Raw genomic sequence first — 17378 nt, forward strand, 5'->3', positions numbered from 1 at the left:
TAACCTGTCCAGTGGGTTTTTAATTTCAGTGATTCATTTCTAGATGATCTGTGTGGTTCTTTTCCCCCTTATTTATTTATTTATATATATTGAAGCATAGCTGACACAATGTTACATAGGTGTACAACATAGTGATTTGATAGGTTTATATGTTATGCTGTGCTCACCACAAGTGTAGCTCCCATTTGTCACCATACAGTGCTATTACAATACCACTGACCATATTCCCTATGCTGTCTCTTTTATTCCTGTGACTTCATTCCATAACTAGAAGCCTTTATCTCCCACTCCCCTTCACCCATTTTGCCCCTCCCCCACTCCTCTGTCATCTTCTTGGACCGGAACCTGTGTGGTTATTTGTCAGGTTTCCTGATTGTTTTTGATAGTCTCTAGTTCTTTGCTCATGTTTTTGACTTCTTTTCTTTTCCTTTCCTTTTTAACGTCTTAAGCATTTAAAAAAGTATATTTGATCATTCTAATACTTTGGAGGCTCTAATTCTGTTATTTGTCATTTCCACGGAGTCTCACCTATGGTGGCTTGTTTCCTCAATGGGTTTTTAAATTTTGAGTTGAATGCTTATTATTTTGGTGACCTCGATCTGTGAAAATCCTAAAAGGCCTATGCGGAAGGTCTACTCCTCTAGAGAGCAGTTACTTCTGTTGGGAACCCAAAGGCTCTATCAATTTGACAACTTTAATTTCTCAGCTTGAAGTTTCTTAGACCTAATAGGTAATGTTTTGTTTGTTTGCTTTTTCAGATTCCTTACTCCACCACATTACTGTAAGTGGGGGAATCAGTGTACAGGTGGTAGGTTGTTGGAAGTGAATAAGGTATTCTAGAGAAATTATCAAGGAAAAATTGTAACAATTAAGAAGAGGGCAGAGGGGGGCGCCTGGGTGGCTCAGTTGGTTAAGCGTCTGCCTTCGGTTCAGGTCATGATCCCAGGGTCCTGGGATCGAGCCCCACATCGGGCTCTCTGCTCAGCCGGAAGCCTGCTTCTTCCTCTCCCACTCCCCCTGCTTATGTTCCCTCTCATGCTGTCTCTCTCTCTCTCCCTGTCAATTAAATAAATAAATAAAATCTTTAAAAAAAAAAAAAAAGAAGAGGGCAGAGGAATATGAGTTAGTTGTGACTAAGAAGAAATGGCCAAAGTAGGTGGAAAACCAGGACGGTCGTTTTTGTAAGTAGGAGAGAGATTCAAGGGAAGGGTGGTTTATTTATTGGCTCTTTGTGTTCTCAGTACTAACCTTGTTCTTTCACAGTTTTTTGTTTTTGTTTTTACTTTTTAAAATTAAACTTTTTATTTTGAGATAATTGTAGACTGGCTTGTAGTAATAACTAATACAGAGAAATCACTTGTGTCCCTAACTCACTTTCCCCCAGTGGTGACATCTTACAAAACTAGTACAGTATCACAACCACAATATTGACATTGATATAATCAAAATAACAACAGTTCAATCACCAGATTCCTCATGTTGCTTTTTTTATGTATACAGACTTTTATTTTTTAGAGCAAATTTAGGTTCACAACAAAACTGAACACAGAGATTTCCCATATACTCCCTGATCCCACATATGTACTGCCTCCCACACTATCAGCTTCTTGCACCAGAATTTGTTACAGATTGTTACAATTTGTTACAATTGCTGAACCTACGTTGATATGTCATTTCACTCCAAGTCCATAGTTTACATACATTAGGATCCACTCTTGGTGTTTTACATTCTCTGAGTTTTGACAAAAATATAATGGTGTGTAACCACCAAATATAGTATCATACAGAATAGTTTGTTACTAAAAATAGTTTGCCCTAAAAATCCTCTGTGCCTGCCTAGTCATGCTTCCCTCACCCCTAACTCTTGCAAACCACTAATCCTTTTACTCTTTGCCTTTTACATAATATGATAGCTTTTCCTTTTACAGAGTATCATATAGCTTAGAATTAGCCTTTTCAGACTGGCGTCTTTAACTTAGCAATATGCATTTAAGATTCCTCCATGTCTCTTCATGGTTTGATAGCTCATTTATTTTTCAGTGCTGAATAATATTCCATTGTCTAGATGTACCACAGTTTATCCATTCACCTACTGAAGGACATCTTGATTGCTTCCAAGTTTTGTCACAGTTTTTATCAATGCCTTCCTCTCCTTTTCCACCTGTTTCCTCTCCCAAAAGGAAAAAAAAGCACAGTAGTACTAATCACCCTTGGAACATAGTTATTTGTATACTTGTTTGTATATTTTGCTGGATTATAAATACTGAGGGCAAAGACCTTCAGTTATTTATAATGACATCTCACATAATAAACATTTGAATGGCCTCATTCTTACACAGATACTTTTTAAAGCCATGCTTAAAAACACATTCATAACTTTTCTTGACTTCTAAAACCAATCCTGAATATAAACTCTCTTTGTTGGCTAGGGAGATCTTGTTCGAAAACTGAAAGAAGATAAAGCACCCCAAGTAGATGTAGACAAAGCTGTAGCTGAGCTCAAAGCCCGGAAGAGGGTTCTGGAAGCAAAGGTGAGTCTTGGGATCCTAAAAGAGGAATGTCATCTTTATTTAATGTCTTTGGATGGGAAAGACCTAGAGAAGTTTCTGAACAGTATCATTTGCCTTATCTCTATTTATCCAGCATGCCTTCTTATCTCCTACCTGGCAGACTTCTCATGCTTTCACGCTCCATCTCAAAATGTCACCTTGTCTGTGAAGTCTCCCTGACTTCTGACCCACCCCTCCCCTAAATCCTAGATTTAATATACTCCGCGAATTTCCCTGGAAGGCATTGTGCTTGCTCTTCTTTATAAATTCTTCTATCCCTGGAAATAATGGTTTTGTGTTAAACTTTTTTTTCTTTTAAGGAAAAGGTGTATCCATCTGATACCTGCTCCCAAATCTTTCAAACAGTAAATGTCCCATCACCAAACTGAAATAGTTTGGAGTTCTAAGTCACTGTCTCACTACAGTGATCCAATAAAAATTCAGATATTGCTTATCAGTATCTGCATCTAAGTAACCTTAATCTTCCTAAGTAATTAAGTTAAAGGGATCTTTTTTGTAACTGAAAGGGGGGAAAAAACCCTAAGGTTTCTGTTTTTTAAAGGCATCAAAATCTTGTCTGATAAATTTTGTATTGAATTTTGCTGAGGAATAAACCAAACTCACATATATAAATTCATATTTCCTCTCACTCCTAATCACACGTTTTCTATTTGAAAATCCATTACAGGAGCTAGCATTACAACCCAAAGATGACATTGTAGACAGAGCAAAAATGGAAGATACCCTGAAGAGGAGGTTTTTCTACGATCAAGCTTTTGCTATTTATGGAGGTAGGGGATTAATGATAGCGCAATTATGTTGTTGGTCACTTTACTATTATTCTTAAATCAAAAACATGGCTTTTCAATCGATAACTGTATCAGGTCACATAAAACAGAACATTTTGCTTTTGTTTGTTTAATATTGGCCATTTGGTGTAAAATCTGTTTATTCCTTTCCATCCTACTTATTCTCAAAGACTGCTTTTTTCCCATTTGGATGTAGGGAATTGTTAGGGGCCCAGGTATGAAGCACTTAATATGTCCATGTACCTATCAGACTCTTCTTTGGAGCAGTTGAGGGCCATTGTAACACTGGCCAGCTGTATCGTGCACCTTCACACAAGGGCAGTGAGAAGCCAGGGTCCCTAGGTTATTCTTTATGGCAACTGCCAGGAGAAAACATTCTTCATAGGTATGTAGGTAAATCTCTACATCTTTCTGAATGCTTTGTGAAGGTATGTAGGCAAATATAATTCACTGATTAAATGTATAGTGGTATTTTTCATGGTGGGTGGAGATCATTCCAATAGTATTAGACTTTTAGTACTTTGTCCCTGAAACTTGATTTGAGTTTGGCTAAGCAGATCTCTAAATGTTTAACTTGAGGTTTAAATATAGTGGCTCATATACTCAAGATTAAATATAGTGGCTTGTATATCCAAGAATAAATTAGAGAATTGGGTGCTAAAATTCATCATTGTTATCAGCTCATGCAACAAGTTAGATCTATGGCAGAAAAGTGTAATCTGTTTTTCATTGTTTCTCATATATGGAGGAACATCTTTTGCTTTTAGTTTTTTGCTAATCCTACTTGGGATTCTTAATATAGAAGTAGTAAATGGAGTAAGAGCTTTTTAATTTTACTTCTCTTAGCTAGCTGGAAATAACCCCTTCAGTATTGAGGGGTTTGAATTGTTGACTTTAATACCTCTTTAGGGAACATGTGAAGTCGTACAGTTTCGTACATCTCCTTGCTTTAATTTGCTCGGAGTGACAAGGTAAAGTACGGATTTTCCTTGTTCATATTTTATAGGTGTTAGTGGTCTGTATGATTTTGGGCCAGTTGGATGTGCTTTGAAGAATAATATTATTCAGACCTGGAGGCAGCACTTTATCCAAGAGGAACAGATCCTGGAGATTGATTGTACCATGCTCACCCCTGAGCCAGTTTTAAAGTAAGATTTCTACTTTGGGGGCTGAAATTCATTAATATGCATATTTAAGTAACTTCTCCTGATTACAAAAACTACTCATATTCATTGTAAAAATGTGGAAAATAAAGAAAGACAAAATATACACCTAATGTCCATAGACAGCCATGTCAAAATCGTTGTGTTTATCCTGTCTTCTTTCTCTGTAAGTCCTGTACATACATCTGTGTTAGCAGCACACTGCTTTTTTTCATGTAATGTAGGTGAACATTTACTTATGTCATTAAATATTCTTCTAAAGCATTTTTAATGACAGCATAGTACTCTCTTGTGGGTATACCATAATTTATTTAGCTAGTGCCATATCATAGGCATTTAAATTGTTCCTGGGGCGCCTGGGTGGCTTAGTTGGTTAAGCAGCTGACTCTTGGTTTCGGCTCAGGTGTTGATCTCAGGGTCCTGGGATCGAGCCCTGAGTCGGGCTCTATGCTTAGCAGGGAGTCTGCGTGAGGATTCACTACCCGCCCCCCCCCCCCCCCCCCGCCACCGCCGTGCATGCGCACTCTCTCTCTAATAAGTAAATCTTTTAAAAAAATAAATTGCTCCTGATTTTTGAGTCCACTGAACATCCTGATAGATGGATTTTGTATATATATGATTATTTCCTTATTCTAAGTTTTTAGAAGTTCTGGGCAAAGGTGTGTATACATTTAAAATCAAATAACTACTATTTGTGTTGAAGTGTTAGTGCAGAAATTTATTTTATTCCTACTAACATTGTTGAAAGCAGGGCAGGATTGCTAGAATATAGAAAGAAGAATCCTTTACATTTTGTATCTCATCACTTCATTTAATGTTGCCTGGTAAAGAGCTAATTTTCACTGTTTGCATCCTTTGGGCTCTCTCAGTAATTTCAGCCAATAAAAACAGGATGAATTCCTGTTGAGGGATCTAAAAGATCAAGACAACCTATTCTTTAGCTACTTGCTCCACTAATAGGAATGCGTAAGAGATAATACCAGTGTCCATACAGTTTTTGGTGACAGAAAACTCTTTTCTTAAGATTCAGGATCTATACTGAGTTATGAATTCTTGCCTAGTCAAATTCCCCCTGGTTTTGGCCTTTGCATAAGTCGTTAATAATGAGATAGGCATGGATTAATTGATTCTGCAAGGTAGCACATACTTTATGACAACTTGTAAAAGAGTATAATCTAGTTGATGTCTCTTTCCTGTGGGATGGAAGAGCTTGGAGGAAAGGGTGGAGATAGATTTGAGGAAGAATTTTCTGTAGCCTACATTATCTACCATGGATACATCATTATATATATGGGAGCTTCCATCTTTCAGATACACAGATATAAGCGTGATATACTACATATAGAAGGGGGATTATCTTAGAACGTAAAGTTTATGTATTAATTTGTATGAAAATGACAAATTGGCTTGGCATTTGTTAACTTAGGACCTCTGGCCACGTAGACAAATTTGCTGACTTCATGGTGAAAGATGTAAAAAATGGAGAGTGTTTTCGTGCTGACCATCTATTAAAAGGTATGGTTTTTCATCTCGGATAAGTATTCTTCCAAGTAAAATTGATCAAAACAGAGGGTTTAGATTAAGCTTTTCTCATATTTTTTCTATTAAAATTTTTGGGGGGCATAACATACAAAGAGTAAAGTGCTCAGATCTTAACCATACAGGCTGACCTCATTTATTGTACTCTACCTTACCGTGCTGTATGGATACTGGCAACCCGGGGCCAAGCAAGTCCGTCAGTGCTGTTCTTCCAACGCTTTTGCTCACTTTGTCTCTCTCACATTTTGGTAATTCTTGCAATATTTCAAACTTTTTCATTATTATTTGTTATAGTGATCAGTAATTAGGACTCGCTGACAGCTCAGGTGATGGTTAGCATTTTTCAGCAATAAAATATATTTTAATTAAGGTATACTTTTTTAGATATAATGCTGTTGCATATTTAACAGAGTACAATATGAGGCAAACAATTTTTTTTTGATTCTTATGTTAATCCCCATACATTACATCATTAGTTTTAGATGTAGTGTTCCATGATTCATTGTTTGTGCATAACACCCAGTGCTCCATGCAATACATGCCCTCTTTAATACCCATCACCAGGCTAACCCATCCCCCCACCCCCCCTCCCCTCTAGAACCCTCAGTTTGTTTCTCATAGTCCATAGTCTCTCATGGTTCGTCTCCCCCTCCAATTTACCCCCCTTCATTTTTCCCTTCCTACTATCTTCTTTTTTTTAACATATAATGTATTATTTGTTTCAGAGGTACGGGTCTGTGATTCAACAGTCTTACACAATTCACAGCACTCACCATAGCACATACCCTCTCCAATGTCTATCACCCAGTCACCCCATCCCTCCCACCCCCCACCACTCCAGCAAACCTCAGTTTGTTTCCTGAGATTAAGAATTCCTCATATCAGTGAGGTCACATGATACATGTCTTTCTCTGTTTGACTTATTTCGCTCAACGTAATACCCTCCAGTTCCATCCACGTCGTTGCAAATGGCAAGATCTCATTCCTTTTGATGGCTGCATAATATTCCATTGCATATATATACCACATCTTCTTTATCCATTCATCTGTCGATGGACATCTTGGCTCTTTCCACAGTTTGGCTATTGTGGACATTGCTGCTATAAACATCGGGGTGCACATACCCTTTCGGATCCCTACTTTTGTATCTTTGGGGTAAATACCCAGTAGTGAGGCAAACAATTTTTATATGAACTGGGAAACCAGAAAATTTATTTGACTTGTTTTATTGCAATATTTGCTATATTGTGGTGGTTTGGAACCAAACCCACAATATCTCCAAGGTATGCCTGTACAACTTGAGTCCCTTATTTAACAAAAAGAAGTTAATATGATAATTAGAAATTCTGAGTCAGCAAAGGAATCAAGACAGTATCATGATTCTCCCTGTAAAATCAACCATGGGATTTATATAAAGTGAAAACATTATCCTTGGATTCAGTTTTTTTTTTTACCTCTCCAGCACTGAAACTCAAAATGCATTGTCCTTTTACCCCTTGATTGAAATTGACATGTACCAACACTGTTCTTGTAGCTCATTTACAGAAATTGATGTCTGATAAGAAGTGTTCTGCTGAGAAGAAATCAGAGATGGAAAGTGTCTTGGCTCAGGTGAGTACTTCAGAGATGTTATCACAGCTGTCTTTCTTACAGTGTTTGGTGACTGTTGAATTCCACATTGTGCTGACCCAGGCCACGATTGTAAGGAAGTAGAGTTTATCTTCTGTCTCTCTTTGAATTTTTATTTTCTTCTCTCTCTACCTTTTGTGGCTTTATTTTAACTCAAACTAGCAATTCAGTGTAAATAGGCGTGAAATTTGTTCTATCTCTTTGGAAACCAATTTTCTGGATTTAATAGCAAAAACCAGAGGAGTGACTAATGATGAATAGTGTTCGGTCTTGATGTGGAGATTTTGGGGCAGATATCCTTATGAACACTGTCTCATCAGCCACTTGATCTGCTTCTGGTTGCACTATCCCTGACTATGTGCTATTACTCTTAGAACCTGATGAGCAGGCCCCTGCTTTTCTTAAAGACTAAAAGTTTTACAATTTCTATTTAAGTTGGCAAAGTTTAGGGAAGACTTAAAAGAAACCATAGAGATAATCTGTTCTGACTTTTACCAAGTGCAGGAATACCTTCTTTATCAGAAATAGTTCTTACCTCTTTTTTTTGGGTCACAGATCACTTTAAAAATATTACAAAAACTGTACCTCTTTCCCCCAGGAATATGCACATGTCCATGTATGTATGTTGCTGATTTCTCACCTTATGTATCCATTTAAGCAAAATACATTTCTCCTACACCATATTTGATCATGAGGTCCACCAAGGCTCACCTCTTAAATTTTATTTACTTCCTTGGGCAAAAATGTACATACACACACAGAAACCAGTGCTGTATTTATAGATACTTTCTTTATATTGGCATATAAATATGTGAGGCTGAATGTAGGAATCCCTGTCTCTTTTCATTTTCTCATGAGAATTTACTGGATACTTTTCCGCTGCTGCCTTGTTTTCTAAAAATATGCTGATTTTTCCCTGTGGTATCTTGCTTTCTAACGGTAGCTGAGAAATTTTCTCCTTCCTCATTTAAATTGAAAGAAAATCTTAATTTGGCTGTTGACTCATCTGTGAGTTTATTTTAGTCCTTGTGAGGTATATTTTATCCTTTGCTTGAAGCTCTTTGCTTTAGTATTGTTGCTCATGATTTAATAAATCAATTCTTGGATTTTGACACTGTTATAGCCAAAAATTCATTTCTCATTTCCTTTCTTTCCCAAAGGCATGACCTTTATTAGAAAGAAGAAATGAAAAGCACTTCTAATTACCCCTTAGTTACTGTTTCCCATTTAGAATGTTAGACTTACTAAGCTTTTTGGAAGTATGTGTCTTTGATCTTAACAGTTTCATTCATTTCCGAGTCAATTGTCAGAGCAGGAAGTAATTAGTTGATTCATTAAGTCATTTATAGTTTGAACCCTGACTTTCTGTCTCATATCCATGGTTTTAGAAGAGCAGTCTGTTTTTTTGTTTTTGTTTTTTTTTTGAAGATTTTTTTTTACTTGTTTGAGAGAGAGAATGAGAGAGAGCACATGAGAGGGGGGAGGGTCAGAGGGAGAAGCAGACTCCCTGTTGAGCAGGGAGCCCGATGTGGGACTTGATCCCGGGACTCCAGTATCATGACCTGAGCCGAAGGCAGTTGCTTAACCAACTGAGCCACCCAGGTGCCCCTGTTTTTGTTTTTTTTTTTTAGAGAAGATGTGTGCACGTGCTTGTGAGGGGAGGGGCAGAGGGAGAGGGAGAAAGAGAATCTTAAGCAGGCTCCACTCCCAACGTGGAGCCCAATGCAGAAGCCCAAAACAAGGTTCTATCTCACGGCCCTAAGATCATGACCTGAGCCGGGCGCCTGGGTGGCTCAGTTGGTTAAGCGACTGCCTTCGGCTCAGGTCATGATCCTGGAGTCCCGGGATCGAGTCCCGCATCGGGCTCCCTGCTCGGCAGGGAGTCTGCTTCTCCCTCTGACCCTCCTCCCTCTCGTGCTCTCTGTATCTCATTCTCTCTGTCTCAAATAAATAAATAAAATCTTTAAAAAAAAAAAAAAAAAAAGATCATGACCTGAGCCGAAATCAAGAGTTGGATGCTTAATCAACTGAACCACCCAGGCACCCCAGAGAGCAGTCTGTTTTTTTGATTTACCATATCAGATCTACATACAAACTGTCAATGTAACTTTCAGTGAAAAGTTGGGGACTGTGTGGTCTAATACTCAGAAATGGTCCTGGTGGATTCATGGCCAAAGGCCCATCTGTTTGCTTGAGCAAATAATAGCATTTTCTCTACCTGTTAGTGCTTGTGACTCCTTTTCAGCTTTATTTTAGCATGATAGTTTCTTTAAAAGGCACTGATTCACCCTCTGTGGTAGGCAGAGCTTTATTCCTGTTGTGGATTCAGCAGCTCAGAACTGTTTTTCTTTGTCCATTTTTGCTGACCCACCTCTGCATGTACCAGTTTTTAAGTCATTTTTTAATTTTTTGTTATGAAGAATTCAAAACATATGCAAATAGAAAATAGTATAATAAATACTTATGTACCCATGAACCTGCTACAATGTTACCAAATTTTGTTGAATCCATTCCCTGCTTTCCTGCCTTCTTCTCCAGAATTATTTTGAAGTACATCTAAAACATCATTTTATTACATTGTCTTAAATGTTCACCAGTTTTTTTTTTTGTTTGAATTGGGATCCAGATAAAGTCCATACTTTGTGAGTGGTTGATACATTTCTTAAGTCTCTTTCAATCTTCAGGGTCTTTATCTCTAATTTTCCTTGTATTTTCATTAAAGTTGAGACACTTGTTTCTTAGTGCTTTCTACTATCTGGATTTGGCTGATTGCATTATTTTGGTGATATTTCACATGTTCCTCTGTTTCTGTATTATAATTTGGTAATCCGACCTTGAGGCCCAGTCGGATATTTTGGCAAGACACTTAGTAAGTGGTGTAGTGGTTGCTGTGTGCCAAGCCCTGTGCTAAGTACTTTACATAGTTAATCTTCATAGTAGCCCTTCATAGTGAAGTAGATGCTGCTTCCTTATTTCACAGATAAGCAAATTGAGGCCCAGAGAGGTTAGATAAGAACTTCTCTTGAGTCACACAAGCCGTACGTGGTAGAATTGGGTGGTTGGTTTACCCAGGTTTTTCTGACTCCAGAGCCTCGGTTCTTACGGTCATGAGTTGATTTATGTAATTATTTTGCTTCTATTAGGAGTTTCTTTTTTTTTTAAGTTTTGAATATTCTTCAGTATTAGATGGTTTGTCATAGTCATTTGAAATTTTCAAGTTGGAGGTCATACATCATTTTAGAGGGTTTCATGTTGGTTATCAATGTATAAAATGTGCAATACACTGGAACATGCAGACATGAATAAGAAACAGTTTCTACCTTCAAGAGCTTAATATCTAGTGGGAAAGAAAAGTTTTATGCACATTTAATTAATAGACAGGGAAGTATACCTGACTCTTAAATATGCAGAGCGGTAAAATGCAACTTCAAAAACTTATTTGTGGGACGCCTGGGTGGCTCAGTCGGTTGAGTGTCTTTGGCTCAGGTCATGATCTCAGGGTCCTGGGATCGAGTTCCGTATTGGGCTCCCTGCTCATTGGGGAGTCTGCTTCTCCCTCTGTGCTCCCCCCCGCCCCGCTTGTGCTCTGTATCTCTCTCTGACAAATAAAATCTTAAAAAAAAAAACTTATTTATATGATTTCAGATTCTTGCCAATCAGTAACTGTTATAGTTGAACCAGAGATCTTTTTCTTTATGTTTCCTTGTGAAATGGTGAATGTATGAGTTTTAGGTCAGTCCCAGAAAGATACTCCAGTTTTCTGGAATGGTAAATGGTAAATTGATAAACGGAAAGTGAACTGGTTATGATTTTAATTTGGGTTTTTGAAGGTTAGAGTAACTTTGATGTTCTTATTTTGGGTGATTTTTAATGATGGATGGGTTTTATATATATAATACTTTTATGCCCTGTTTTTTTCCTGAGTCTTTTACATTAATTATTTTCTTTACCTATCCTTTAGCTTGATAACTATGGACAGCAGGAACTTGGGGATCTTTTTGTGAACTATAATGTAAAATCCCCCATGACTGGAAATGATCTCTCCCCTCCAGTATCTTTTAACTTAATGTTCAAGACCTTCATTGGGCCTGGAGGAAACATGCCTGGGTATGTATCACTTATTCTTTATATAATGAAGTTACTGAAGTTGTTGTAATAAAAAGTAAACATCAGATCAGCCATGAAGGAAAATTTTTGAAAAATGATATGTAGAAAGTACAGATAAATATTTTAAGTAGAAATAATAACAGACATATTCTTAAATTTATTCTTTCTGAATGTATTTTTTTTTTAGTGTATATTATTATTATCATTTTTTTTGCCACAAAATAAACAGAAGTCTGATCATCATATCTCGTGGTGATAGCTGTGTAGGGCAGGAGAGGTAGTTAAAGAATGGTTTTGAAAGCCATTGAACTTATTGCTGAAGGAGACTTAGAAACCATTTAGTCTAGACCAACACTGTCCAGTAGAACTTTCTGCAGTGGTATAAATGTTCTATAATCTGTGTTGTCCAATATGGTAGCCACTAACCACATGTGGCGCCTGAGCACTTGAAATGGTGTTAGTGCTTCTGAGGTACTGAACTTTAAAATGTATTTAATTTTAATTAATTTAAATTTAGGCATTTGACTACTAGCCTACCATACTGAACAACATAGGTTTAGCTTGTTATTTAAAAGATGTGGTTTTCATAGTAAAGAAAGCTGAACAGTTACAATATGATCCAGAACTAGAATTTGTATTTACAGATTCCTTCTCAATGTTAACAAACTTAGCCAAAGTATTCTTCATAACTTCAAATATTTTTCTTACGGTCTCATTGTAAGGTAATTGAGGGTAGGCTTTTGTAAGATGAAGCTAGATAGATCATGTCTCCTGGAATAGAAACTAAAGAATAGTAAAAATGAATTGTGACAGAATGTATGAGTGGAATTATTTTAGTCACACACTGTGTTGACTTGGGATATTTTATGGAAAGAGGCCAAAGGTAAGCGTTTCATTTTGGCAGTACATACAGAGAGTCATTGAATGGGCCAGACCCTCTGACCTGTCATCCCACTCCTGGGAATTTATCTGAGAAAATAATTCAAAAGGAAAGGAAGCTATATTTATCAAGAGTATATAAATTAAAAGTAGAAATAACCTATTTATCCAAAAATTTGAGATGATTAAATTATAATAGATTATTTTAGAATACTCTGCAACTGTCAAATATGAGAAATTATTATGATTATTTAGAAATGGAAAAATAAAGAATACATAATTTTACACATATAAATCACGCACATAGAAGTACCTGGCTGGCTCAGTCAGTGGAGCACGTGACTCTTGATCTTGGGGTCATGAGTTCAAGCCCCACATTGGGCGTAGAGTCTACTTAAAAATAAATAAAAAATGAAATTTAAAAGTCTTACAGCTTTTTTAAAAAATGCATGTAAAACTGTAGTTACACTTCTTTTGGATGAAATCTGGAAAGGACCACCAGAATGAGGAGTTGGTGTGTTAGAGTGAGAAGAGGGTACAATTGTATTTTATTTTTTCTTTGTTTTAAAGTTTTCTTCATAAACTATTTATTTTGAAGTAGGCTGCTGGGAAAGCTTTCTTAGTTGATGTTTTTGCAAAGAATATTTTCTGTAAAATTGAGAAGAGGACAGTGGCTATCATGGGGTATTTGCTTGGCCGTATCTTAAAAATATGGAGAAAAAGAGAAGAAGCTTCTGGCTGGAAATGTAGAATACCACAAAGGAGAAAATGATAGGAAAAACCTTGAAATTTGCCTGGCCTAGTGTGTTGATTGTGATGAGTGAGCTCAAATGCTGAGTGTGAGCCCATACTGGCTTCTTTGTAGCCACATAATTACACTCTAATACGTGAGTTAGTGGGCATATACTTAGGCAGGGTCTTATTTTCAGAAGGATCTGAATTGTTGTCTGCCTCCTTGTTAAATGATTAATCAGGTTTTAGGGACATTAAGAGAGAGGTGGTATTTGACTCACTGGACTGATGAAATAAAATGACATTTCTAATAGTAGTATTGCCATACCAGTTGCTTGATACGTTCTCTAACACTTGCTTGAGAATGTTTGGTACCAAGGAAAATGTTTATTCCTCCTATTCCTTTGCTTTAGAGCATATATGTACTGCTTTGTGTGAAAATAGTATATTTCGGACTTTTAGGATTTATATCTTTCAGATTTTTGGAAAACTTAATTTCTTTCTTTCTAACAGACTGATTTATTTAAATTTATAGGTACTTGAGACCAGAAACCGCACAGGGGATTTTCCTGAATTTCAAGAGACTTTTGGAATTCAACCAAGGAAAGTTGCCTTTTGCTGCTGCCCAGATCGGAAATTCTTTCAGAAATGAGATCTCCCCTAGATCTGGACTGATCAGAGTCAGGTACTGCCCATATTACTCTTCCAGTAAAATTTGTGAATGATCTCGGCTTTGAATGGGAAAGGGAAGCTTGCTATGTTGAGACAATTCTGTTTCATTCTTACATGACCATGTCTTTATTTTTGTCCTCCAAAAGATGATGCTTTATGTTTGTAATCTCTGGGACATCAGGTAGTTGTGAGTAACTAATGAGAACTTGAAGGGAAAGGAAGGAAGGAAGGAAGGAAGGTGAAGAATAGATCACGTTTCTCACCTGCTCCAAAATGATCTTTCTCCCTTGTTTGTTATATGTTTAGAGGATGGCAGGATCTTGATTGTCTAAACCAAGGCATTTTCTGGCAGTGGTGATATGTGCAAGTGTAGAGTGAGGTGGGCCGGGGTGACAGGAGGGGAGTGTCATGCTGGGTGTCCAGGGCAAACAGCAGTGCTGGAGTTGGGCCGGGGGTGTTTCTGTAACCAGTTGACATTCCTCCAGACATTTGAGGCGCCTATATGACAGGCCAGCTAGTAGGCTTGCTTCTGTCTACTTTAGTCTGCTCACTTGTCTCTATTCTAATAATCTCCCTTTGCCAGATATCTCCAGGAATGTGTGGGAGGTCATATTAGCACTTAGTTATAGTTTTCTTTAGAAACTTACTGTGATTTAGCTGCTTTTGACTTGAGTTTTTTGTGATTTCTATGTATTTTCTTACTGATATCATCTCTTGGTGAAATAAATTCCATATAAAAAATAAGATATGTAGGTAAACTTAGCTATCTTAGACTCCAGAAGGATTTTCCACAGCCCCACCACCCCACCCATCTCTCTTTTCTTACTCACTATAATTACAGACTTCAGTCATAGCATATCCCAGCCACTGACTCTACATCATAGCACCCAAAGCACCTGCCTAATCTTGTTAGTCTCCATGACACCCACTGAGGAAATGCCCCTATGTATTGACCAAACTGTTTCTTCCGGCCTGTGATTGGTTCAGCCTTCTGGTCAAGAAAGGGGGGACTGCACAGAGGAAGGGGCTTGCACAACTTAGAGAAATGGGGTGGGAGGGATTCCCTTGGGCCTTTGTGCGGAAAGAAGAGGTGGTCAGAAACTTTAACCAGCTATAATAACAATGAAAAACTTGTCAGGCTTGAGTCTGTTTTACTTCCTGGTGTCTGGGTTTTTCTGTCTCTCTTTTTCTTTTGTTTTTTGGCTTTCCATCTGTTCCAGTAGTGTCTTCAAGCATGCTTTCAAAATACTGAGAAAGCCTGGTAAGACTGACTTTGTCTAAAGCCAGTGTTTTGGAGAGGATATATATAACATAGAGTAGCTCTTGGAAGTTATAAAAGGACCACGAAGTAAGGCAAAACCTGGGGCTTGTGGAATAGAAAGTGGTAAGTCGAAAAAGCAGCTCAGAACTAAGGAGTGATCCTAGGAGTTAACTGGTAAAAGGTCCGTGGGGCTTCCCTGGATATTTTTTATTTTGGTCGTTTTCCACTCTAAAGCGTCCTGTCTGGATTCTGGCTGGTTTTTGTTCATGCATCGCTAAGATCCTGACTAGAAGTCTATTCGTTCTTCCATGAGCCAGTATCCCCATGGTTTTTGTTCCATGGATAGGGCTAGGATTTGTTTAGTGTTGTGATTTATAGAGTTATCAGGTGATTAGTCTTTGCATGGCTGTGATTTCTTTTATTTAGGTTGGGAGTATTAGACTGTTCATATGTAATTTTTAAAAGTTTATTTTTATTTTGATTGGCTGGTTCTGTCTTCTAGACTACATGTATTGTAGTTCTCCATGGTTCAGGTACAGCATCTGAACTCAAAGACAGGAGACCACTGGTAGAATCACTGTTAGAGTTGATTTCCATCTCCTGTCTATGAGCTGGGATTATTTGACAGAACAAATGGAAAGGCTGTGGCAGCAGATTATTTTGGGATTCTAGGCAGGGCCCTTATTTTGATATGCTTTGCATTTTAGATGTTCTCTTGCTATCCGCCACACTATAAGATATGTGAGGACAGACATTGTGCTTCTTTGTCTCTGTCCTATTTCTGTGCACACAGAAGACATTTGATAATGGTTGAAAGACAAGATATAGGTGCTATAGGACCAAGTAAGAAATAGTATTAAAAAATAAAGTTTAAAAATTAGAGTTCTTTTGCCATGCATTTCATGTATTTTTAGGTCTCGTTTAAGCAATTTTTCATTGCTTTTAAAAAATCTGAAATAATCATGAAAGTGCACTAGTAAATGTGTGTGGGGGAGTGTGTTTAAAGGAGAGAGATTTGATTTTGACTCATAAAATTAACTTAAAACACTTTTCCCCCAATAGCTACTTAATTGCCATTCAGAGAAATCTCTTTGGGAAAGCATTACTGTATGCATATTTATTTCATCATTATGCAGTTAGCTTGATGCTGGCCTGTTCAATTCATGTCTTATGTCCTCTGCCTTGAATAACACTTTATTTGAGAAGCTGTTACTCTAAAAAAGCCAGCTGTATGGTGCCATTATCAGTCATTTACTTGTTCAGAGCAATAAAAAGGAAGAAACCAAACTACTATAAAAGCTAAAGAACAATTTCACTTCACTTTTAATTTCCCATTCTTGGAAAAGGAAATATCGGGAACTTCATTTAGTATATATTTATAAAGACTTGCTAGTGCTATAAGGAAAATCATTTTATTTGGAAGTCACTATTCAGTATCTCATTTCTTTTTTGTGTCTGACATTTGCTTAAGTTTTCCTAATATTAAAAACTATCTGTTCTTTAAAAATTATTTTCCATTGAAAGTAATAATCTTTTGTTGTTGTGGCTAGTATGGAAGGAAAAACAGATGGACAGTAGTTAAGGTGATAGAAACAGATTTTATTCAAGACTATTGCAGTAGAGGAGGGCGCCTGGGTGGCTCAGTTGTTAAGCGTCTGCCTTCGGCTCAGGTCATGGTCCCAGGGTCCTGGGATCGAGCCCCCCACATCAGGCTCCCTGCTGGGCAGGAAGCCTGCTTCTCCCTCTCCCACTCCCCCTGCTTGCGTTCCCTCTCTCGCTGTGTCTCTCTCTGTCAAATAAATTAAAAAAAAAAAATCTTAAAAAAAAAAAAGACTATTGCAGTAGGCAGTGGGGGGAAAAGAGATCTCAGTATGGAACCGGGCTCAATTTTGCATATAGCATGGGCAAGAAAGAATTTCTAGCCAAGGCGTGGGGTGAAGTGGGGTCAGTGGCTAGAAAACTACTTAAAGGGACCATCAGGGACAAGGCAAGGGGGATTCTGGCTAAACCAACCTGATGGGATGTTGCTGGAGACAGG

The 17378-nt window shown here is 37.6% G+C and overlaps 1 protein-coding gene across 2 annotated transcripts in view; it reads left to right on the top strand.

Moving 5' to 3' along the window:
* Nucleotides 1-17378, top strand: part of GARS1 (glycyl-tRNA synthetase 1) — a 46872-nt gene that overhangs the window by 10729 nt on the left and 18765 nt on the right. For both annotated transcript variants that reach the window (XM_021689813.1, XM_021689815.2), the window contains exons 2-8: nt 2430-2531; nt 3238-3340; nt 4365-4506; nt 5948-6036; nt 7595-7671; nt 11651-11796; nt 13943-14092. In XM_021689813.1, the coding sequence (XP_021545488.1) occupies nt 2430-2531; nt 3238-3340; nt 4365-4506; nt 5948-6036; nt 7595-7671; nt 11651-11796; nt 13943-14092 (809 nt within the window). The remainder of the gene's footprint in view (nt 1-2429; nt 2532-3237; nt 3341-4364; nt 4507-5947; nt 6037-7594; nt 7672-11650; nt 11797-13942; nt 14093-17378) is intronic.

Source organism: Neomonachus schauinslandi, chromosome 12, assembly GCF_002201575.2.
Source record: "Neomonachus schauinslandi chromosome 12, ASM220157v2, whole genome shotgun sequence".
Lineage (NCBI taxonomy): Eukaryota > Metazoa > Chordata > Mammalia > Carnivora > Phocidae > Neomonachus > Neomonachus schauinslandi.